The sequence below is a fragment of the Diceros bicornis genome, chromosome 15 (assembly GCF_020826845.1).
Source record: "Diceros bicornis minor isolate mBicDic1 chromosome 15, mDicBic1.mat.cur, whole genome shotgun sequence".
In the NCBI taxonomy this organism is placed as follows: Eukaryota; Metazoa; Chordata; class Mammalia; order Perissodactyla; family Rhinocerotidae; genus Diceros; species Diceros bicornis.
The window spans coordinates 62,694,206-62,719,998 of NC_080754.1; the positions used below are offsets into that span (position 1 = coordinate 62,694,206).

Consider the following 25,793-nt stretch of genomic DNA (forward strand, 5'->3'; position numbering starts at 1 on the left):
CCCTACCAATATTTTCATTGAAAATATTTTAGAGAATTTTAAAGCAATTATCATCAAACTGCCCTGAGTTAAATAAGTAGGTTCCCAATAATTGAATCCACATTCCTCCAACACCTGCTATTTTAATGATAATCTGGAGTATATTTTTTCCCTTTGCAGAACAGGCAAGGCAATGATACATAATTATTCAAAATATTTAGTTCAGCTCGTAAAGATTGGACCACTGGGATTTCTTTATCTGAGTAAGATCAATAGAGACTATAATCTATTAGCTTCCCTCTGGCAGTACCCTATGTAAAGTGCCATAAAGGAAGGCTAAATCTTTGTAATATGAGAGACCAGCTTGAAACATGATCCCACGGGGAGACATAGTGCCGGCTAAGGCTCAGAAGTCGGCAAGGATGATTCTCTAAATTCCTTGGTTGCTTTTTTCCCCTCCCTGTTATGGCAACTGTAGCTATGAATATTATCTCAGGAAGCGTTTTAATATTTCTGCAGGATTATACTCGAATATTCCAGGGGTTTATTGTTCTTTTCTCGTGATTTGAAGTTAGAATCTCCATTCAGCAGACGCTTGTTGAGGGTCTACCCTGGTCCTGGCCCTGTGCTGAGCTCTGAGGACATACGTGTAGATGGGATGATATTTGCCCTGACTACTCGTACATGTGGGAAAAAAGACATTTGTTTCTTATAACTGACCTTAGTTTTGCTCTAAAGTCTCCATTCTTGCTAATGGCAGGTGAGGGGCACTTAAAATATCCCATTCAAAGCTAATTCTGTCTCTTCTGATTTAAAGGTCAAGCTCTCCATCAGGGATCTCTCTTCCCTCCTCTTTCCTTCTTCCCAAAATGGTGTCAGGGAGTGGGAGGAAGCTTAGGAAACTTCCAGGCCACCATGCTGTCCTGCTCTGGCAGCTACATGAGGTCAGGGTGAAGCTTCCAGCCAGGGCTTCCGGCCCTGGGGCCCAAAGGAGCACGTACTGGGTCTGAGATTCCCACAAACCTCTCTGGTTATTTCTAATCTCTCCTTCCCCTCTGGAGAGGCTTACCATAGTGGGCAGGTGAGAGGAAAGCAGGAAGGGGTGAGCCTAGACACTCCATTCTGACTTCTTTCTTTTCCTCTCTTCTTCTCTCCTTCGAAGGGAATTCTATTTTCCTTCCAGTCTGAAGCTTAACGTCACATAGTAACTGGATTAGATTAAGGTGACCACATAATTTATCATCCAAAATAGGACACTTTTTTTTTTTGGTGAGAAAGATTAGCCTGGGGCTCACATCTGCTGCCAATCCTCCTCTTTTTTGCTGAGGAAGATGGGCACTGAGCTAACATCCATGCCCATCTTCCTCTATTTTATGTGGGATGCCTGCCACAGCATGGCTTGATAAGCGGTGCATAGGTTCGAGTCCAAGATCCGAAACTGCGAACCCCAGGCCGCCGAAGCAGAGTGTGCAAACTTAACCATTATGCCACTGGGCCGGCCCCCAAAGTAGGACACTTTTGAAAGTAAAAGGAGGAGTGGTCCCATGAATAACTGTGCAACAACCAACAAGTATAATCAGAGCCCGACCTAGGTTAACCAAGAGGTATGGTCTCTAGTAAAGTAGGACCAAAATTCACGTATCCCACTTCCAGATTTAGGATTCTTTCTTTGCTCTATGTTACAATGGGTCTTCCTAAATAACAATGCACAGTGACATAGCAAGAGAGCTTTCAGTAAAACCTTTGTGTATATTGTAGCTCCTAAAGGAAAGACTACCTGTGCATATGTATATCCAAGAGTCTGATAACACATGTAGCCATTGGCTGAACCCAATAATGCAATCATCTTGGCAGCTTCTTTTGTATTATCTCCATGGAAACAAAGACACATACAAAAGAGAGCAGGAGCATAAGTGGATTTTGGCCTGTAACACATTTTCTAAACCTACCTGGTGGGTTGGTTGGTTAGCTGATTCTTCTTGTTGCGGTGGTTGTTTTCTGTAGCATTTAGATCCATTCACTGTTAACTCAGGGAATCAATAGATCCGCTCATGTATGCATATATGTAAAAGTCACACAATGAGCTCATGTGGGTCAGAGTTCTCCTCTTCTCCTCGTTCTGTGAAATTGTGGAAAGAACGTCCAACTCCTGAGCACTATTTGTCTAGCTGAAAGAGCTATCTCTGGACTTAGTTAAGAGATTCATTCATTTATCCCTCCATCCCTCCATCCCTCCATACCATGCATTATTCTAGTCAAGAAAAACAAGGGCGGTGACCAAAAATGGAGCCAAGAATGAGATTAAATATGCACCCTATAATGACGTACAAATTGATGTTCTGTGGGCCACAAATTTGACTCTAAGCTTTCTAGGGGCCAACCAGAAAAGTCTCTTGGTTGTCTAACTTGGTTGGACAAGTTAATGTCCATTAGATAATAGCTATTGAGATAATAATAATAGTTAACATTTATTGAGTGCTTACTGTATGTTGAGTCTGAGTTAGGCTTTCTTCATAAATAATTTTTTAAGTCACCCTAGTAATCCTAAGAGATAAAAACTAAGCAATATCTACTTTATAGATGTGAAAGTCAAGGCTTAAAGAGAATAGGTAAAATAGCCCTAATGACTTGGCCAGAGGACTGCCCTGAGAGCTCTAGCTCTCTGCCTTCAATTCTCGAAATAACCTCACCCCCTTTTGGTTCTAAGATCTCACAGTAACTTTTCCCAAGGGGTTTTATAAGGATATGTTGGGCTGTGATACATTAGGTCTTTGACAGTACAGGGCACGTGCTCACTGCACCCTATACTTCTCCTTCGTAACGCCTAACACAGTGTAATAATATAATTACTCGTGTGATGTTTATCTTCTAACTAGACCTTAAACACCATGGGGCAAGGACTGTGTCTGTCTTTTCTTCTGCCTTGTCAGCCCTTGCACACAGTAGCTGTTTAACACATATTTGTTGGAAAAAATGAATGAAAGAGGAGTCTCAGAACTATCTATAAAATAATCTGCAGTTGCACAAGGGAACTTCAGTTCAGCTTGAACATGGTATTTTTTCTTCCTATTTTTTTCCCCAATCCTACTTTTCCTGTCTTTCTCCACCTCTACCCTGACACACACACATTATTTTTTACCTTGATAATTTAAGTGAAATCACTTCCTAATTTCTTTTCTTGGCCTGAATTTGAGTTCAGATCTCAAAGAACAAAGAATAAGAACTTTCTTTTTCGCAAAATGATTGTCTCCACTTCTGTTCAGAATATTTCTTAATCCCTTTTTTTTTTCCTGTATAACTGGCTACACAGAACTTTTCAGCAGAGTTCTTAACAGTGTGAATGATTTGATTTTGCTACACAGTCTGTCCATCAGCACATGGAACCTAAGGCTATTGTTCCCCTCGAGAGCACACAAATGATGGACTGTCTTTTCCCCATTTGTTTCCGCTTACGCAGCCACTCCTGAAACTATTAATCCCAATATCACTATTATGGAGATAACTAACATTGTGAACAACTCTAAGGCTCTGTAAGCCCTTTCACAAACTTCATCTCCTTTGATCCTCATGACTACCTGTATGCAGGCTAAGGCAGGCGCTGTATTGATGCAAATTTTACAGATGAAGTCACTGAGGCTTGGGGAAATGAAGTGACTAGCCCAGCATCCTGGTCTACTGAGGGGTGGAGCCCAGCCTGAAACCAGATGACCTTGCTGCTAATTCTAGACTTTCAACATGCAACACTACGCCTCCCTGTCACCACTTCCACTTGAAATTTTTTTTTTTTTTTGGTGGTAGGGAATGGGGAGGAGAGTGTTCAGAAATGACTTTACACAAACAATTTGATGGCTTTGCTGCTGAGTGTGTCTGTTTGGGGAGAATGAGTAGGGAGGTATCAACCATTAAAGAAATTGTTACTGCCCAAAGATGGGGTTCTCTTACTTGATGCACATAAAATGCCAATTAATTACAGCCTCTGCTTTTGGAAAAAGAAAACAGCCTTATTGCCAGATCGATCTGCAAGGAGACAAGGGCATATGCCCTCACATTTGTCTCTCCGATCCAGGGCTTGGGGCAAAATTTATGGGATGAAGGGCAGGGCAGTCTGAAGTTTGGAGATAGATGATTGGAGGTAAGAAGAAGTGAGGTAATTGATGATCTACAGAAGCACAGTGCAACTTCACGGCTCTTCATAGGACGCATGGTCACAAACTGGTGGTGTTAGCATGATCTGAGGGTGGAGTTTCTAGCCATTTGAAGTCAAAAAGGTCACTTATCAGGCATTTGCTCAGGCCCAGTTGATGGATTGGTGACCTCAACTGGCCTGAACAGGACAAGGGGTTTCATTTCCTGAAAAACCACTCTTAATTACTCCGTTGATAAGATGGGGTCGATTGAACTGGTCATAGAGGGCCCCTGGTTACAAGATGAACGTAAGATTCAGGAGCAAAGCTCAAGAGAGCTCCCTGGGGGTCTCAAGCTGCATGTGGGTGTTCTGTTCCTGGTCAGGGCCAGGGCTGAGTTTCTGTAGCCCTCAGAGATCTGCTGTAAACTTCAGCAGACCTAGAAGGTTCAGCTCCTGGTGACGAATGGTTAATTAACACTGTTAGCTGGTGATAAACCACACTAACAACTGAGTCTTAAGCTGCAAAAATAGCAAAAGAAAAGTGAACCCTCTTGAGGCTAGAAGCTCTCTGTATCTCCGGGGAAACATGCCCATGAAGGGGCTCTTGCTCGTGGTGCAGCCAGTCTGGGGGCAGAGAGCCTTTGTTCTCCTTGTCAAACATGGAGAAGTCACTACTCCATCCTTGGCTTGGCCTAAGCAGGATGGAGCTACCCTACAACGTCTCTTCCATGCCCTCCCATCTCTTGGCATCCACTCTTCCTGATTACCACCTGCAGGGCCAGCACCCCCAGACTGCCAGCCTGGCCCTCCATGCCCGGCCCTCAGTGCCTGTCCTTACACAGGCTCCAGCTCGTCTTGCCCAAAAGTTGTCCCCCTCCGCTCCCATCCCATTCCCTTTCTGCAGTAGATCTTACCAACTAGGGGGAGGTGGTTCTGTTTTTCGGTACAGTAACTTTTTTTTTCATCATAAAAGTGATATATACTCAGTACAAAAAGTTTAGAAAGTATAAATATACAGAAACTAAAAATGTACCATTATCTTACCACCTAGAACGACTACCATTATTTATATTTTTAGTGAATTTTCTTCTAGGCTGTTTTTCTTTGCATTTGTAAAGATCACACTGCAACAAATTTTATATCCTGCTTTTTTTCATTTAACAGGGTAATGCAAGCATTTTCTTGTGTCAATAAAATACTCTTTTTAATGTAATTTTAAATGGTTACATAATAATCCATCATATTGATGAAACTTAATTTGATTCTCCTATTACTGAACAGTTTTCTTCCTTTGGACCATTATAAATAATGACTACAATCCATATTTTTGTGCATAAACCTAATTGCAGATCTCTGAATGTCTTTTAGATAGATTATTAAAAATAGAATTATCAGATCTTGACTTGGGACCCCTGATTTATTATATGGAAGAAAAAATCAGTGTTTTGTAAACTCCTTGGTATTTTAGTGTGGTTGATGGGACAGGGTGTAGCACAGAGCAGATGCACAATAAATGTTTGTTGTATAAATGAATGGACTTAATTCTATTAGTAGCATTTGCATTTTAAAAGAGGAAATTTGTCAACAAATGCATCTTAAATTGGTAGAAATTCAGGCAGCAATATTTATAATATTGAAGAAATTGAAATTGTAGTCAATGCAGGACTGTCAAGGAAAGGTTTTTAAAAAGTATTAATTCAACTCAGCACTATGAAGACCATGGCCTACTGTGATCAAAGCAAACACAGCTCTTAGGACCCTTCCCAGCTCCTTGGTCAGTCAGGCAACATGGGCCTGGCATCATGCCAGGGCCCAAGCAACAGATGAATCAGATGTAGTCTGTCCCCAAGAAGCCCACAAGCTTGTAGTGGAACAGAGCAACCAGACAAGACACCAAGTAACCGGGAAGGGCAGAGCTGAGACACAAGCTCAATGGAAGAAGCTACTAGCTCTTCCCTGGGAAGCCTCCTTGGGAAGGGAATTTGGAGCTGGGTCTTGAGTGAGAATACGTGAGAAAAGCATTCCAAACAGATGCAAATACAAAGAGCCATTCTTCCTGAGAACATGGTCTGGCCTCCCCACGGCCCGCAGCACTTCATCATGTTGGTCATTTACAGCTTAGTGAGAATGAGTTGTTCTGACTTTCCTGACAACTGAGTTTGATAAGGGGAAAAGAGATAGAGCCTGAGAACTACTGGAGGTTCTTGAGACCAGAAGGGGCAAGAGAGAATACCATCAAAAAGCAAAGCGGTGCAGAAAGGGGAAGCAGGGAGCTTGAGACAGGACCGCTGAACTGTACAATTGGGAGAGGGGGGTTATGAACATAGACTACAGTGCACCCCCAGAGTTGTGCAATAAAGCAGCCCTAGGTCCCAAACACCAAAAACCTCACCAGTGTAGGGAGACAAGGCCTGGCCCCAAATGAAGCCCTTCTACCCTGAGCCACAGAGTCTCAGTTCTCTTCTAAAAGCTCTCCGGCAAAGGTTAATCCCCTCTCTGTTTTACAGCCCCTTTTAAATAAAACAGCTCTTAGCATACGGTCTGTAACAGCTTATGGACCATTTCTATCTTCTCTGCTCTGAGAGAGCAGTTAGGCTGGTTGCCAGCAGCCTTCTGAGTCCTGTTCTCATCTCTCTCTCAGCTCGTCTTATACTGCTTTCCCCTCACACTGACGCCCCCCCCCACCTCCTTCCAGCTCCTCCAGCTTATCCCCCTTAAGGGCCTTGCTGATCTCTCTGCCTGGAACTCTCTTCCCCCAGATCCTTTTGAGGCTGGCTCCTTTCCATGCTTCATGTCCCCACTCAAATGTCACCTCCTTGGAGGGGCTGCCCCTGCCCACCTCGCCTTTGTCATTGTCCACCTTCATGTTCTCAGAGCACCTCTCATTCATTGGAGTTATTTCTGTGCCTACTTGTTGACTGTGGGCCACCCCACCATAATGTAAGCCTCATGAGGTCAGGAACTTGATCGTTTGTTCACCGCCATAGCCCTAGAGCCTAGAACAGGGCCTGCCTTAACAGTAGGCGCTCAATAAACGTGTGCTGGGTGAATGAGTGGTCCACCTTTGAGACACGACTTATTCAAATTTATGTCCTTAGCTCCTTACCCCGGCAGCTCCAAAGTGTTTGTTGGATTCAGTTGCGCTCAAAATCACTCTAGATCCAACCTTCTTTTTCAGCCAAGGCTACGTCAGCTCTTCCCAACTTTCCTTGCCGTTCTTTCCAAGCCCGTAACCCCATGCCCTACAAATCGGGAACATGATCTATTCGCGCCCCACTGGTCATCCCATCTCCAAAGAGCAGAGCACACAAAGGACTTCATTTTTTTTTTCTCTTTTCAAAAGAGCAAAAACCAGGATGAAATCAGTTCTGTTGAATTTTGAGCCAATGCGAGTTGTATGTCTCCTTCTGCTTATTTTCTTCCCCTGTTGTTTCTGTGTGAGGGCTGATGGGAGGGGAGTGAGATGAGTGGCAGTTCACCGACGCCCACCGCTGCCATGGCGTCAATCACAGAGACCACAGAGCTGCATGCAGGGGGAGGGGGAGGGGTCCAGAACAGACGTCAGGAGGGCTGCGGATGCTTAGAAAGAGTGGCAGAAACTCATTTCCTCTCTTCTCTAGGCCTCCAAAAATGACCAAACCCAGGCAGAGGGCCTAGCCCTGCGTGTCTCTCTAGGGAATAGCTGAGGGTTGGGTCTTTTCAGATGGGCAGGCCACGTGAAGGCAGCGTGGAGCCGAGGCAGGAGCACACAGGTCGGCAGCGGGCACAATTCCCTCCTGATTCTGCCACGAGCTTTATGTGTGGGACGTTGGCCCGCCCTTAACCTCTCTCAGCCTCCGTTTCCTCATGGATAAACTGGGCACAAGAGTGTCTGGTTAGGAAGACTGCGTGCATTTATATACGTGAATTATGTGTAAAAGCACATAGAATAATGCTGGCATATGATAGGTGCTCTATATTGTTGCTATTATTAAGAAGTCGAGTTCAGATATAGAGAAAATAAAGTCTATGTTTACCCAGTAAGTGAAAAATAAACAGAAAATGTTTCCATTGGCTGTAATTTTCCATTTTATAAGTCAAAGACATGCTTACAGATGTAAAACGTCCTAGTGGATTCGAAGTTTGACTCAGCTGTCTAATTTGGCATCATACTGTCAAAGAATTAGGCTTAATTAGGGTTTTTACTAAAAAAAGAAACAAAACCAAATCAAAAAACAGTTATTTGACTGCCATAGTGTAAACAGCACTTACTTTCCGTCATGATTTTCCTTCTCATCATGATGATGATAGTGGAGTTGGAAATTGACTTCTCTGGGGCCACATCAAAGAATTGTCAGATCCCAGCTACTCTGCCATTGATATTGGGCATCATCCTATGAATTCCTGTCATCTAAATCTTGCTTAGAACCTAGTCAACTTGAATGAAGTACCACTAGTGATTTTAACTAATTGAAATTAATTTCCTAGGATGGATTAATTCATAAAAGCATAAAGCAAGGTTATTTCACAGGGTTCAATAGTTGCCATGCAGTGATTAATTTAAAAAGCCTGAAGTCAATTAAAAAAAAATTTGCATTTGTAAAAATTCACCCAAGCCCAAGGAGAGGTAGCTTTGATTCCATTTTCAAGAAAATTTCAGTAAGATTTTGTCTTAAGGTTCTAAAGAATATGTCCTTCTAATGCCTTGCTGTTTCATAAGAGGGTGGTCTTCTCTCCTGTCCTCCCTTTCATGGATCTATAGGAAAGAACTTTCCCTTTGTATCAAATAAAATTGGGAAGGACTGGCACAGAGCCTCTGCAGGTGGGAGAGCAGTCCTCACGGCTGGTGGTGGGCATTTTCTCACTTCCCTGCTCTCCAGTCAGCGCCACTTCACTGCTGTCCCCACAGAATGAGATGCAATTTCCCCACTTTTGAGACATAACAAACTAAGATATCAAGAAGAATAAAAAGACCAAAATAGAGGTTGGAGAGTGAAGATAAACTAAACCAGAACTCCAGCGTGACAAATCGTTAGCCATTTATACAAGGGCTCAGAGTCAAGTCGTGGGCCAGCTGCATTCACTGTCCACTAGCCACCAGGTTTTTATTTGTAATTCTTCTGGAGAGAAAGAGCACTCATTAACCTCAAAATCAGTTATTAGCTCTTATCATCCTACCAGCTACCGAGTAAACATCTGCTGAATCAGAAAAACAAAAAAGCAAACAAAGAAACAAACAAAAACCAATGTTCTGGCAATGTGAAGATGTTTACAGATAAAATGAAATTACATAATAAAAGGATGTTGGCTTCAAGGGGTCCTCAGTTTTCTTCTGTTTTTATTTAACTTCCGGATCTAGTGTTCACTCACTACATTTCTTGTCAACCTTAGTATTCAACCTTAGTTTCAAAATTGCTAACTCATACCCCACGAGAAACAAATGTGCCAGCCAGAGCACAGTGTCTGCACACGGTTGTTTTTGTTCTTAGCCTTACAGTCCCCAGTCAAAAGACTCTTTTCCAAAGTTAAGTCAGGTCCTCTGTCCCCCAGCCCCTTGCGTGTGGTATGTCATTAGTTTGTAATACAGTCAGATTCATATCTCACAGTCTGTATCTCATCTTGGGTTCTCCTGATATCCTGGTAGATTTTTTTAAATTTGCAGAGAGTTAAAATTCACTTATGTTTTCATAGTTGTATAGGTTTTGATAAGTGCACAAAGTTACACCACCACAGTACCATACAGAGTAGTTCCATGACCCCTAGATTCCCTGAGACTGCCTCTTGGCAGTCAACCCCTCCGCCCACCTCCAACCCCTGCTAATTACTCATCTGTTTTCTGTTCTTAAAGTCTTTCCCAGAATGTAGTGTAAATGGACTCATACAATATGTAGCCCTTTAGGTGTAGCTTGACTTGGCAAAATGCATTTATATTATTGCATAAATCATAAATCAATAGTCTTTTTGCTGAGTTGTCTTCCATTGTATGATTGTGCCGTTTGTCCATTCATCAGTTGATGGGAAGCTGGGTGGTTTCCAGTTTTTAGTGATTATGAATAAAGCTGCTATAAATATTTGCCTACAGTTGTTTGTGTAAACATAAGTTTTTTATTTACTCTGGTAAAGACTTAGGAGTGGAATTGCTGAGTCAATGGTATGGGTATGTTTAACTTTATATGCAACTTAAACTGTTTTCCAAAGTGAGCTGTACCATTTTGCATTCCCACCAGTAATGTCTGAGATTCCATTTGCTCTGCTTCTTTGCCAACATTTGGCACAGTATTTGGTTTTGATTTTATTTTTATCTTATACATTCTAATAAGTGTGTAGTGGTATCTCATTATGGTTTTAATTTGTATTTCTCTAATGCCTAATGATGTTGAGCATTTTTCATATGCTTATTTGCCATCCAGATATCTTCTTTGGTGAAGCATCTGTTCAATACTTTGGCCATCTTTTATTGGATTTTTGCATATATTTTCTTCCAGTCTGTAGCTTTTCATTCTCCTAACAGTGTCTCGCACAGAGCAAAAGTTTTAAATTTTTATGAAGTCCAGTTTTTCAATTTTTTTATGGATTATTCTTTTGGTACTATATCTAAAAAATTTTTACCTCATCTAAAGTCCCACAGATTTTCTCCCATCTTTTCTTTTCCAGAGATTTTATTTTTTTTTATTTATATTTAAGTTTTATATATAGGTCTATGATCCATTTTAATTTTTATATAAGGTGAGAGGTTTGTGTCAAGGTTCAGTTTTTACATAGGGACAATCGTTCCATTTGTTCCATCACCATTTCTTGAAAAGACTATTCTTTCTCCATTGAATTGTTTTTGCACCTTTGTCAAAAATCAGTTGACTATATTTGTGTGGGGCTATTTCTGGCCTATTCTGTTCCATTTACTATCTATTCTGTTCCATTTATATGTGCTTCATTCCTTTTGACAATACCACACTGCCTTGATTACTGTAGTTTTATGTTAAATCTTGAAAGCAGCTAGTGTGAGTCATTCCAAATTTATTTTTTTTCAAATTGCTTTGGCTATTCCTGTTCCTTCACCTGGCCAATTAAAGTTGCGAATCACCTTGTGGATATCTACAAAACACTTTGCTAGAATTTGAATTGGGATTATCTTTACTCCATAGATAAAATTGAGGGGAATGTATATCTTCATAAGATGGAGTCTTGCAATCCATAAACGTGGTATATCTCTCCATTTAGTTAGGTCCTTTTTCATTTCTTTCTTCAATGTTTTATAGTTTTTAGCATACAGATACTGCCCATATTTGGATAGATTTATGAATAAACATTTCATTTTTAGGGTTCTATTGTAAATAGTTTTGTTCTTTGAAATTTCAAATTTCAATTGTGCATTGCAAGGAATACAATTGACTTTTGTATATTGACCTTATATCCTGCAACTTTGCTAAATTCACTTATTAGCTTAGGAGCTTTTTGGGAGATTCGTTGAGATTTTTCTGTATAGACAATCATGTTGTCTTTAACAAGAGTCAGTTTTATTTATTCCTTTTAATCTGCATGCCTTTTATTTCTTTTTATGACCTTTTGTCACTATGATGTTGAATAGGAGAATTAAATTTTAATAGTTAATCTAAACACAAAAGAAATTGGACTAAAATAATACCTAACTCTGGAAATTCACATCAGGGAGGTAAGAAAGATTTCTCAGCCTTAGCCAACTGATCATTAATTTAGTCAATGAAATATTTACTTGTACCTCCATGGTGCAAAGTGTTATAAGGAAGTCAAATATAAGTCAGGCCTGGATTCTCCCATCAAGTCCTTTGTAATTAAGGAAAAGTAATAAGACATGAACGATAGTTACAACATAAAAATAAGAAGGCAATAAGGCTAATCAGAGAAACAGAGAAAGAATAGGAGAGAATCTAGAGGCAGAAGAGCAGGGAGGAAGCCACTCGTCATAAGGGTCTGCCCTGGTGGTTGCTATGAAGAAGTCAGGATGGAGGTGAGGGATGGTGCAGAAGGGAGATTTTCAGGATTTGCTGACTAGTTGCAGCTGCAAAGGGAGAGGGAGGAGACAAGGAGATCTCTGGAGGTTACAACTTGTTGCTTTTTTTTGGAGGGGGTGGAGGGGGAGCCACAGATTGATATTCTGAATTTGAGGTGTGCACTGCAGATTCAGATGGGGTGAACTGCAGGTGGACTGACTGGAACTAGAGAGTAAGGTGGAGGCTGAAAGTAGAAGTAGACCTTGGTCACGATTCCCTCTTTAGCCCCAGTTCCAGGCTCTAAGGCTGTAAATACTAGAGGGCTGGGACTGGCCCTCCCATTGGAACAGTGACCACCGTTAGCTGGAGGGGCAGGGGAAGAAGAGGAAGGGTATGGGTGAAGAGAGCATGCATCCTGCTCAGCAGGGTCCCAAGCTCCAGCCCCTTGTAAAATTAGAAGGAGCTCTAACACCCACGTCGGTTGAAAGAAGAGTGAAAGGCCACAATGTTTACTGTGTCCCTCCGCTCCGGGAGGGCATGGAAACTCATTTCACGGGAGAGGGAACCTGTAGGAGGTGCACTGAGATGTCCACAGCTGCCAGGAGCAGAGCTTGGATTCAAACCTGTGTCTATCTGATAACAACCTGCACTTAGAGAGCCTTTACCATGTGCCAAGCACTACCTTAAATGCTTTAATCCTCACAACCATCCTCTGAGGTAGTTTCTGTTACTCTCCCCACGAATAGATGGGGCACAGACAGGTTCGGTCACTTTCCCAAGGTTTCCCTGACAGAGACGGGGAGAGGCACCTCTGCGCCATTGTACTCTACACCTGCACCATGCTGGCCAGCGTTTCCCGGGAAACCGCAGAGCCTCCCGAGCCAGCAAGAGTGGAGCCGGTGAGGGACAATGCAGTCTTTATCCGCAGCCAAGCCATGGCATCGGCGCACCCGCTGCGAGCACCGCTGAGCACCCACTCTGCACCCAGCACTGTGCGAGGGGTGCAGAACAAGCAGAGGTGTAGACACCGCCCGGCCTCACGGATCTCAGTCTGGAAGGAGAAACCACCTCGCACACAATGAGTGTAATACACTGTGACGTGTGGCACTCTGATGGCAGATGTAAAGGGTATGGGCACACAGAGAAAACAGGCATTATTTTCTGTTCTTCTGTAAAGGAAACTGAAAGGCCAACCAGTGCAGTGTGGCTGAAAGCATTTACTTTTAATTAAGTGCATATTTAAATATCACCCTGCCCCTCCACCAGACTCCCGCCTCAGTCTCCATCGTGTTGCTGACTTTGCCTCTAAAGAGAAAGAGAGAAATTCACACACAGGAAATGAAACTGGAAAGATGCAGAGCCTGGGACTCCTACCTCTGAGGCTTTCTTGGTTGTTCGTTTTGCCTTTGACAACTGCACAGCTTGGTACAGTGGACACCAATCAGAGCTCTCAGTACAACATGGAGGCCTCAGAGGCTTGACTTTTCTTCATCTGGTGGCATTTCTGTGAGAATAAATCACCACCACCGAGTGAAGAAAACTTTGAAACCATTAGATTCTCTCGTCTTAGCTTTGAAAATGGCAAGTACCTGGATGATATTTAGGTAGGAAAGTGTGGTCATTCTGTCCTAAGGAGAGATGTGATCCTGGACGGCATGAGGAAGGGGGCGCAGCGTGTCCTCCCCCTCTGGAGGCCCGCTTCCTTCACCCTCCTGCCACCCACCTGTAGCCCCCTTCCATCTCCCAGAGGTTTAGTGCTCTATCTCTTGACTGTTCCTTCTAATCCCTCCAAACTAATGTGAGAAAAAGGTCTGAAACTCTTTCACATTAAGGTGTAAATGACTGGTGATTGTTCATAGCCAGGCCTCTCAAACTGGGGCAGCAGAGGGTGCCCCCCCAGCATGGGACCAACGTGGCACATCTCTTGCTCTTGCATCTCTTCAAACTTGCTTGAAGATTTAGCCGGGAAGCTACTTTATATTAAAATATAATATGTACTGGAATATAAAATGGTTGAACAAATGAATCACATTAAAGTGAATTATTATAAAAGAAATGTTGTGCACGAGGCAAGCTGCGTCCTGCTAAGACCCCAGAGCCCCGAGGTGGCGCATCCTCTCCTCTCTCCTCTGCCCCCGGGGAGGCGCGGCAGCCCCTCCTGTAGGTTGGTGAGGCCCTTGAGGAGCCCTGCAATGAGAGACTTTAAATCGAGGATTTATATCCAAGTGGAGATAACACAAGCAGTGGGCCTGAGTTTGGAAGTAAAGCCATCATGGGCCTAAGAAATATTTTTTAATTTACTAAAATTAAACAAATAAGAAGGGATACTAAACACTACATTATACACATGTTAAGTAGGGGCAGGTGGTATTGCATATTTAATTTTGCTTTCAAAAATGTCAAGACTGTCTTCCCTCCCAGTTTAAAAGACATGCTTGTAAACTCATGTTACTCGGTGGCAGATGGATGCACCAAAAGGCATTTTTTAAACAACCTTTATCTTTCATCTGCATTCGAGATCCTTGATGCATGGACCCTTCTGGCAGTCTGGTGAAGCCTACAACTCCTCAGGAAAAGAGCTTTTAAATACATAACGTAAAATACACAGGATTCCAATTAAATTCAAATACGGTTCAAAATAGTTCAAATCCAAATTTATGACCAAGTAAAACACGCATGTCTTGATCAACATATTAAATAACAAGCTCTAGGAGCAGGTCCAACATCACCATTTTCAAGTGGTGATGAATGGAAATGGGGAGTGCAAATATTTTTTGAGGTCCCTGAAGCAACAGTGATGTGACAGAAAAGTACCTGTAATTTCTATTGGTGGCAAAGTCACAGGTAACATGAATACTTCTGTGGTTTCTTGCCTACATTCATAATTGAAGGAGATGCTAAATTTCAATTAGAAGTTGGTGAAAAATAAAAATTTATTTTTTCCCATCCAAGTTCATGGACTCCCAAATTGTATGCCCTGATGCCCTGAGGTAGAGGTTCTAGATTCTTCCAATTTAAGATTCTGAGTTATTGATTTCCAGCTATTCTGATGCGTTGGATACTTGAGACAGAAAAAGCAGAGTAACTTTTATTTAAGCGATAGGTAGACCTGGGCAAACATTTCTCAACCCGTCCCCACACAACACCCAAGTCTGTACAGTGCCATCCGCACAGCTTTATGTCCCATCTCGATTCCCCTCCTGTGATCACAGAACTGATCAAACTTCCTCAGACCCACACGATCTCTCCAAACTGCCTTTGCCAACAAAGCTCCACCTTCTCCTTTGCCTCCCTTGTCTATCTTTATCCCCTGGTTCCCACTTTTCTAATGATTCTAGCAAAATGACTCACAATTCTCACATAATAGGTTCCGGATGTTTGCACTGTCTAAGCACAAATCCATGAAGTAAGAGGATCGTAAGTTCAGGGACGTGGGTCTTGCAAGTCAAGAGGCGGCCTCCTACCAGCTTCAGCACCGGAACCAGAACCCACTGATTCACTGTGTGAGACACCACTTCTCCTAGGAAATGAGAAAGGCAGAAAGCACCCAGCATTTACTGAACACTGAAATATGCTGCGAGTGGGACTGCATTTATATTTTCTCAATCTCAAAAAAAAAAAAAAAAAAAAAGGAGTGGGCTATTAATATCTCCATTTATGAATGAGGAAAGAGGCTTCAAAAGGTCAAGAAAGCTGCCCAAGGTCACACACAGCTGGTCAGCAAAGACTCTGCACCTCCCCCTCCTCAGTCCCCTGGCCTGACTCCCCCCACAGCACCACTGACATGACCGCCACAGTGGCCGTCAGCGCTCCCCGTGTGGGCAAACGCGAGGGCATTTGTCTGTCCTCCCGCGCTGGCTTTCTCAGCAGCCTCACCACCGCTGGCCCTGTTGACACGGTCTCCACCTCTGGTCTCTGCAGCACCACTTCCTGGTCTCCTCCTGCGTCTCCACCGCCCCTTCTCAGTCCCCTGTGCCAGTGTAGCTTCCTCTTGGCCACCTATAACACGGGAGCTCCTCAAGGTGGGGGCCTGGGCCCTGTTCTCTCACTGAACTCTCTCTCCCTCAGCAGCTGGCCCAGCCCATGGCGCCCATTACTCTCCATACCCAGACAACCCCTCTCCCTGCTCTGAGCTCCAGGCTACTAACGAGGATATCTCATGGGGATTTGCCCACGTGCCCAAAGATGAGCCAAACCCCTTGTGTTTCTCCTATGAACCCTACTTCCATGAAAGGCACCCCTCTTCACCCAGCTGCCCAAGTCAGAAACTGGAGAATGGCCCACTTCTTCTAATGCACCTCATATTCAGTCAAGCGCGGAGTCCTGTAGATTTTACCTGTTGAGAATATCTGGAATCTTCCCCATGCTCTCTCTCCATGGAGCACGGTTTCAAGGGCCCATCACTTCACGTCAGGGTCACCAAAGTAGCCTCCTAGCTCCTCTTTTTGCCTCCCTTCCACCCATTTCTCTTTCTTAAGCTTTCAGGAGTTTTCCATTACTCCTTATATCAAGACCAAAACCAGTAACGTAATGGGTACGGCCCCATTTGAGCTGGCTCCTCCGGCCCCACCAGACTCAGATGGAGTCGCTCTGCTCTCGGCTCTTCCACTCCCTCTACTTCTTCAGGTCTGCAACCACCTGTGCTTCTGCCAGCCTCTGAGCCTCTGCACCTGCTGTTCACTCTGCTGGGAATGCTCATCACCCTGTTTCCATGAACTTACTTCCTACTCCTCCTTTGGATCTCAATTTAAGTGCTGCTTCCCTAGGGAAGCTTTTCCTAACCATCCAGATCAGGTCAGCTTCCCCAACACACCAATTTTACAGTTAGGCATAGTGTTCTTTTATTTAGTATTATAATCAAATAATTAACACACTATTTAACATGTGTTTTGCCTTCAATGCTGTAAGCTCCATGAGAACAGCAACTGCCTGCTACTCAGCCCATCCCCACACCCTAATACAACACCTGGTATATGGTTGAAACTCGGTACATCTCTATTGAACTAACTAATTAATTACAGGAAGTCTCTTTTTTGCCATACTTCTCTAGACTTTTCTAGAATGATACAGATAAGAGGTAATTTTATATGTCCAAAGAAAATGAATAAGAACCTAGTTGGAATTTACAAATGACAAATGACTTAAACCTTTAAATCAAAGAATCGGAAAGAATCTTTCTACTTTGTTGTTACTTAAATGAATGAAACAAAGTTTCTTTGTGCTACTTGTCAATGTCTGTCATCAAAACGCATGGCTAAATCACTTATGTGCCTGGTGGTTTCCAAATGAGTCATTACTCACTTATCAACAGTGATGAACAGTGCTCTCATAAAAAAAACATCATTACATTTGTAGTCACCTTCATGCCTGTCAAAATGGATGTTCTCATGCAACCATCACAACCAGCAGTCTGACAAATGAACATGCCTTCTGCTCTGGATTTTTCAAGAAAGGTTAAATGTATATTTCTCTTTTTAAAAAAAATCCCATACTCCAGATTTGACTATAACTGCCAAGTAAGGCACCACACCAGCAGGGTGTGATTGGGAGGGACCAGAAAGATGTTCAAATAGAGTGAGGCAGCAGATAATGTAATGATCTGAGCACATGAAAAGCAGGTCAAATCAAACTTGTTTCTGCCAGCCTGACACGGCCACCACAGCCCCTTACATATGCTTTCAGTTCATCCCTCTTGTGTCAACCTTTAAATAAGAGATTTTGTCTCATGCAATGTGCTTGTTTCTTGGTCAAATGCAAAGTACATATTTTAGCTCGCTATTCCTCTCTTCCAAGCAGTTTACAACTGTGAATAATATCTAAGATACACATATTCAGAAGTGAGCAATTAAAACAACACGTTTGTGCTGATCTGCTTTTAGCATCTTTGATTTGTAAAGGACCTGTAAGCATCAACTGGCAGGTAAGACTGTGCCTAAGTGATGCTTGGTTTCAGTCCTCACCACTCTATTATTGACTTAAAATCAAAAAGAGCCTGATGGATGCTCCACAAAATGACACTAGGAATTATATTTAATGCCTCTGCATGGAACTAACCATTGTCCTAAAATAACTTGAGTCATGTATTCACTGAGGGGACAGTCCTGCCTTCAGAAAGGAGAAACTCAATCTTTGACTTCTCAAGAAACTATATCCCTTCTCCAGATAACTCTTTACTGAAGCTTTAAGATTTAGGATTTCCAAAATTTGACTGAAAAAGCTAAGTTTCTGTGCCCCCGTATTGATGTCATTCATTTCTAATATTAGCAGCAAAGCAGCTCATGTTCACCTGGGAAAGAGAAGCTTTTATTTTGAGTTGAACAGGAGCAGATACTAAAAATGAACACAGTGATACTTCCTTCTGGCATATGTGACACAGATAAAATAGGTAAACCAGTGCAATGCAACTATTTTGAATCAAATAGGAAAGGAATCTAATTGGAAATTTGATGTTCTTACAGAATTTTTATGTAGCCTAACTTGTGTGAATGCTGAGAAATTAAGAAATTAAGTGAAATTATATAAAGTGTTTTGAATCACAATGTCATACAAGATCATGAAGTGTTCATGAAAATTCCATAGGAGTGGGATAAAGAAGGTTCCAGGACATCTGTTATAGCCCAGCCTGATGTGTAAACTGGGCCATTATTTGGTATTATAGCTACATGAACGAGCTTTTGTATGATGTATTTTGGACTCATTAGATCAAATGCATCCAGTATTTGGGCCCCTATTATCCAGCAGAGCTTAAATGGATCCGAGTAGCTGGACAATTGCCACATCTCCACTTAGTGTTGTGCAGACTTGGACATAGGCGGGATGCAGATGCACTATTTGGAATCGTGACGTTGTGCTGGAATTCCATGCTCTGAATGAAGGGAGCTCGTTCCTCTTACCTTCTCCGTCTGCAAAGTGATTGGCATCATCATGCATCAAAGGTGCTTTATGAGGTAGGAGCTTCACAAAAAGACTCACTCCTGTACAAAGTGAGGGCCACGGACTTCAGAGACCACATAGTACTCATGCGCAGAAAGTGCCTCTCACTTTAAAAACAACCACCTGAATTTGGTGGCCATTCCTTCTAGAGAATGAAGATATTTAGAGAAAGAGTTAAAGGAAATAAAAACACCAAAGCTCAATGTGCGACCTATCACCACTGAATCAATACTTGTCTGTAATTGAACTTTTCTTACAGCTTTTCTAAATCTTCTAAGGCTTACATTCCAGAAAAGCTGGGCTGGATGTTTAAATAGCAGTGGCAAGAAAATGGGCTATGTTTAGTACTTGTTACTTTGCAGTTTGTTTTTGCTGACAATTCGCAAGTTTTTCAAGTTTGGTCTTCCAAACCCTTAGCAGAGTGACCATTATCCTCCTAAGTCACGGTCATGAGGAAAATAAGATAGGTCTGCCCACCTTGGGTGCTGAGATGTTGCTCAGTAAGTCCCCAGCGACATAACCTTGCCCTATTTCAGTTTGTTAGAAAAATGTCTTGTTCTGCATAGTCTTCTGCACTGAGTCTCTCCTCCCTGTTGTTCTCCGAATTACTGAAAGATATTAAAATTACATGAAAATCTTACCTAGATCTTTTCCCCAGGACACCCACATACTTATGCAAATACAAGCCTGATATAGGCCGTACCGCATTGCTCCAAAAGGCCTCACGGTAAGACACACTCCACTCTATTGTAATTACACGCGTGCTTTTCTGTGTCCCTCAGGAAAGGTAGAAGATAGAGAACCCCTTGATGGTAGAGAACTGGTCCTTGTTCCTCTCTGTGTCCCCATGGCCTTGGACATTGCCTGGAGTATGTTGACCTCTCAATAAATCTTTACTGATTCACCAGTGTTGAATATCTCTACCAGGAACACTGTTATTCAATATATATATATATATATATATATATATGAATGAATGAATATATATGAATATATATATATATATATATATAGTATTTTTCTTTTTTTGTTTTGGTGTAGTCTTTTTTTATTCTCCCTACTATGTAACTTTTGCTCTAGATTCCTATCCTTTAAAATAAGTAGACTTTTAGACTACAAAGAAAGGTCTTCTGGTTGAACATCCTGTGGTTTTCTGAGAAACTACTAAAAGAACAATTTCTTATGCAAATTACTTTTATTGGAGAGGTCTAATTATTTTTTTCCTATTTAGTAGTTCAAAATATTTTTCTCACACACCTTTATGCAAGAGTTTCCTTCCAGGCAGTCATATCCAATTCATATAGCATTACATCTGTGAGAGGGTGAGCAGAGTCAGAATGCACCAAAAATAATTATATCTTGCACTTGTTTACTGTGCAACATTTTAGCATACGTTATCATGTTCTGGCCCCACAACAGTAATGCTAGATGAATGGCACAGGCATTAATATCCCATCTTACTAATGAAGAGATTGAACCCAGGAGGAAGGAAGTGATTTCTACGAGGTTGCCTGGGAAGTTGTGACAATGGGACAGAAACCTGGGTCTTTGAAATCTTTGCAACGTGCTGTGCTTTGACGATGCGTGAAATTAAACATGTTGCTTAGGTGGCATCTTATGGATAATAATAATAAGCAGAGAAAAGAAATAAATGCAAAGATGAGAGCACTAATTGCTAACTTCTAAAGAAGCCAAACTGAGGAAGATGGAGGGAGGACCTGGAGGAGCTGAGCTGTGCTGCAGTTGGAGAAGGTGGTTTGTGCTGTTTTGTTTGGGGTAGAAGCCGGGAGGAAAACTGTGTCCTTGTAAGAGCATCTGATCAGAGTAAGGGAAGCACTTTTCTACCACGTCTCAATTATTGCAGCTTTGCCTTCTCACGTTGGACTCCTACAAAATTCTATGAGGCTCCTCTCTCTGAGAACTTGATTTCTTCTCTGATGACAGTTAGGCAGATGACAGAAAGATGGGTTGGATCTGGGTCTCCATGGACAAACACCTTACAGTGAAGACTGGAATGTCTAATTCTCTCCCTATTTAGAGAGTGAAAATATATTTCCTTTCCCTGATAAACCTTTGGGGATGAAAAGCAAAGGTGTTGATGAAGAAAAGAAGAATCATTTAAAAAGAATTATCTGAACTTCTTGTAGCAATTTTGTGTGGACTTTTATAAAAAATAATATAATTTAAATAACCTAAAGGATCATTTTGTATTTGTTCTTTTAATAGTCCCCATCCATTTGTAATAATATTCTATTTTAGAAGTCAGTTTGTCAGTTACTCAGCCAACAAATACTTATGAAGGGTCCACTGTGTGTCAGGCTCTGTTGGTGAATAATGAATGAATAATGAGGACTGGTTGTGAATAAGACACAGCTCTTTCCCTCAAGGAACTCATAGGCCAGAAGGAGAGAGACAGTAAATTTGTAAACAAATGAATAAAGATCATTTGGGGCTGAAAAGCTGTGTTTTGGGGTGGGGGACATGTTTTTGTGCTGAGCCTGAGCATATTTTGGGCTTCCTAGTGCCTAATGGAGATGAAAAAGAGACTCTTCCCAAGACCACAGCCTGCAGTGGGGGCCCTGCTTCTGCCATGATGCTAGTTAAGAACAGTGTCATCGAAAGTAAGATGTAATATTCATAGTGACGTCTGCAGAGTTTCAACTGGAGAAAGGATGACCATTTCTTGCTTTATTTTTATTCCAGGAATCTTGGAAAATCAGGACTCAGAGTTTCTTGCTTGGGTCTTGGTAAGTACTTGGGGTATCATGTGGGGGCGGGGTGGGAGGTGGAGATTGGGGAAGATACCAGGGAGTGAGTGGGGTGCACGTCAGGACCCAGTGTCAGGTGAGAAGGGACTTCCTGACCACATCCCCCCACTTCCCTTTCTGAGCCTTTCCTTCCCAAGACAGCCCTTGCCCTCTCAAGCCCAAGGAGCCACTATGTTCAGGATGCCTCTTGGGAGCCCATCAAACAGAAAGAAATCTTATATTAAAGCATACCTAGGTCCATCTAGCAGGTGTGAGGGCCTCATGGCATGCATTTATAGGCTCACCTCACCTGTGGCTTCGTCTAATTTTTCCTAACCTTATTTTCTCTTTGCCTAATTTTCTCACTTATTTTTCTATATCATTATGTATTTTATGTACTTTTGTAATCTACCTTAAATACTTTGGGGACAAGGTGACATATATATACACACTAGTAAATAAAAATTTTTATTCCTCCCAGAAAATGTACATATTTAAGAAGACCAAGTAGAGACGGCAAATCTAACAGCATAAGGATGACTCTGAAATGATAAAATCTACGTGTGAGACTTGGGGAGGCTTCCAGATAACTCCCAGATGTGAGAAAAAGCCTCTTTGGCATTCAGGCCATTCAACACCATCAGAACTATTCCTGTAACCTAAGAGAGTCTAGGCCAGGATGGTAGATGAGGAAGCAGTGAGGAGTGATCAGATTATGGCTATGTTTTGAAGGTAGAGCTTGGCAGATGTTCTAATGGATTCTATATGGAATGAAAGAGAAAAGAGAGGAGTCAAAGATCCCTCTAAGGTTTTTTCCTGAGCAACAGAAAGGATGGAGTTGACAGTAAATGAGATGTGGAAGAATGAAGGAGGAGAAATTGAGAGAGGAGGGAGATTAGGAGATGGATTTTGGATATATTAAGTTTGAGATACCCATTATATATCCAAGAAAAGAAGTAAAAAAGGCAAGTGGATATCTGAATCTAGAGTTTAAAAGAGAGATGTGGGCTAGATATGTGATGACTTGGGAGTCATCAACATGTGGATGCTGTGTAAGCCATGAGACTGGGTGAGAACACCAAGGGAGTGAGTACAGATAGTGTAGAAAACAGAAGTACATGGTCTGAGACCCAGGAAGTCCATTAAGAAGTTGGGGAGGGATGGTGTCAAGATGGCAGCATAGGCAGACTCTGAACTCATCTCCTCCCATGGACACAGTGAATTTACAACTACTCTTGGAACAACTACATCTAAGAGAGAACTGAAAACTGGATAAAAAGAACCTCCACAACAAGGGACAGTGCTGACTGAGGGGAAGATGTAGAAATTCCTTTCTGGAAAGAAAAAAGCCATCTTCTAGCCACAACACTTCATGGCCAGCCAGGAGCAACCTTAGGTATGAAGCCTTCCCTGGAGGAGTGGGGGATCTGAGCAGGGGAGTGTTACCACAATAAGCAGCTTTTGGACTCAGCACAACCAAGACAAGTGTCATAATAGCTGGCTTTGCTGGCTATTAACTACAACGGGGAATACCCCCAGAAAAGTTATCAGACATAAGGGGGAGAAAATCCTGTTCTTAAAGGGCCCATGCACAAATTCACCCATTTTGGAAAGCAACCTAAAATCACCAGAAAGTAAGGTGGACAGTCCTTTGATGAAAAGAGACTCACCTGATAGGCTCTGGGTGAACCTCAGTGAAAGGTAAGACCTCTCCAGGGACTGAGACATTGGCAGCAGCCATTACTGCGAACTAGTACAGGCGTACTAATACAGACACTGGCAGACGCCACTGGAGTTCTTCCCCTGGCCTAGAGTAGGGGTCTGCCCCACCCACTAGAGCACTGATTTAATCCAGCTCAGCCAAGGCAGGCAGCTCACCCTAGGGACTGGCCTCACCCAACAGCAAACCCTCAGGCAACTTGGCCCACATAGGCAGGGTGCCTGGATCCTCTGCAACCGGGTGAGTGGGTCCACCTCTGCAGGGCAGGCATGCACGAGGGGTGGGCCTGCATCAGTGGAGTGTGTGGGGCCAACTGGGTCTGCGGGGGGCAACTGAGTCCATTTCAGTGGGTCAGGGCACGTGCACGGGCAGGACTGTGTTGACAGAGTATGTGGCCCTGCAGGCGCTGGGGCCTGTCAGCTGCAGCAGACTTGTGCTTCTCAAACAGCCACATAGGGGATTGGCCCCACCTTCCAAAGCCTGAAACAATTGGGTGCTCCCATGCCTGGGGCCAGCCCCACCCAGCTGCAACTCTGAGAGAACTGACAACACCCTGCAGGCCAGAGGCCTGCACCAATTGTAAGCCCCTGAGCCTAGAAACTAACCACACTGGGGGACTACGCACTTAACAGAAAAACTGCAACAGGAATGTGCTATTAGACCTTGCAGCCAACTGTGCTGGGACTCCCCATGCCTGACAAAGTGACTGAAAGGACCATAGCAGCCACACACAGAGTTGAGCATTACAACTAGACAGCCAGGGGGACAGCCTAGCCTCCCTGGGAATCTGCAGCAAGAGCATCCCTGCCATAACAGAAGAACACACATAGCCCACACAGGGGATACTCCTGGAACATTCAGAACTGGTGATGAGAGGGAAGCACACTGCTGGGCCTCATAAGGCATCTCTTACATAAGGCCACCTCTCCAAAATTGGGAAACATAGCTGACTTACCTAATAAATAGATATAAGCACAGAGAACAAGGCAAAATAAGGAGACAAAGGAATACGTTCCAAGTAAGGGAACAGGACAAAACCCCAGAAAAATAACTAAACAAAACAGAAATAAACAATCTACCTGACCAAGAGTTCAAACAAAGACTCATAAGGATGCTCACTGATCTTGAGAGAAGAATGGATGAACTCAGTGAGAACTTCAACAAAGAATTGGAAAATATAAAAAAGAACCAATCAGAAATGAAGAATACTGGAAATGAAAAATTCACTAGAGGGACTCAAAAGCAGAGTAGAGGATACAGAAGAACGGATCAGCGAGCTGGATGAAAGACTAGAGGAAATCACCCAAGCTGAAGACGAAAGAAAAAAGAATTAAAAAGAACAAGGACAGTCTAAGGGACCTCTGGGACAACATCAAGCACACTAACATCTGTGTTATAGGCATCCCAGAAGGAGAAGAGAGAGACAAAGGGGCAGAGAATATATTTGAAGAAATAATAGCTGAAAAGTTTCCTAACCTAAGGAAGGAAACAGACATCCAGGTACAGGAAGCACAGAGAGCACTAAACAAGGTAAACCCAAAGAGGCCCACACCAAGACACATTATAATTAAAATGTCAACAATTAAAGATAAAGAGAGAATCCTAAAAGCTGCAAGAGAAAGACAACAAGTTACATACAAGGGAAACCCCATATGGCTATCAGCTGACTTCTCAGCAGAAACTTTACAGGTTAGAAGGGAGTGGCACGATATATCTAAAGTGCTGAAAGGAAAAAACCTACACCCAAGAATACTCTACCTGGCAAGGTTATCACTCAGAGTGGAAGGAAAGATAGAGAGTTTTCCAGACAAGCAAAAACTAAAGGAGTTTATCACCAAGAAGCCAGCTTTACAAGAAATGCTATAGGGACTTATTTAAGTGGAAAAGAGAAGACTACAAATAGGAACAAAAAAATTATCAAAAAAAAAAGCAATAAAATCACTGGTAAAGGTAAATATACAATAAAGGTAGCATATCAACCACCTATGAAGCTAATATGAAGGTCAAAAGAGAAAAGTACTAAAATTATCTATTTCCATGATAAGAGGGTAACGGATACACACCCACAAAAAAAAACAGGTTAGACATGATATCAAAAACATAAAATGTTGGAGGAGGGGAGTAAAAGCTTAGAGCTTTTAGAAAGAGTTCAAACTAAAGAGACAATCAACTTCATATAGTTTGCTATATACATAGGTTATTATATATGAACCTCATGGTAATCACAAACCAGAAACCTATAATAAATACACAAAAAATTAAGAGAGAGGAACCCAAACATAATACTAAAGAAAGCCATTAAACCACAAGGGAAGAGAGCAAGAGAAGAAGAAAGGAACAGA

At 42.4% G+C, this 25,793-nt stretch overlaps 1 protein-coding gene across 3 annotated transcripts in view; it reads left to right on the forward strand.

Annotated features, from left to right (window-relative positions):
• KCNAB1 (potassium voltage-gated channel subfamily A regulatory beta subunit 1) overlaps positions 1 to 25,793 on the forward strand; it is a 382,942-nt gene that overhangs the window by 251,021 nt on the left and 106,128 nt on the right. For all 3 annotated transcript variants that reach the window (XM_058556440.1, XM_058556442.1, XM_058556441.1), the window contains exon 2: positions 21,688 to 21,731. In XM_058556440.1, coding sequence (XP_058412423.1) covers positions 21,688 to 21,731 — 44 coding nt within the window. The remainder of the gene's footprint in view (positions 1 to 21,687; positions 21,732 to 25,793) is intronic.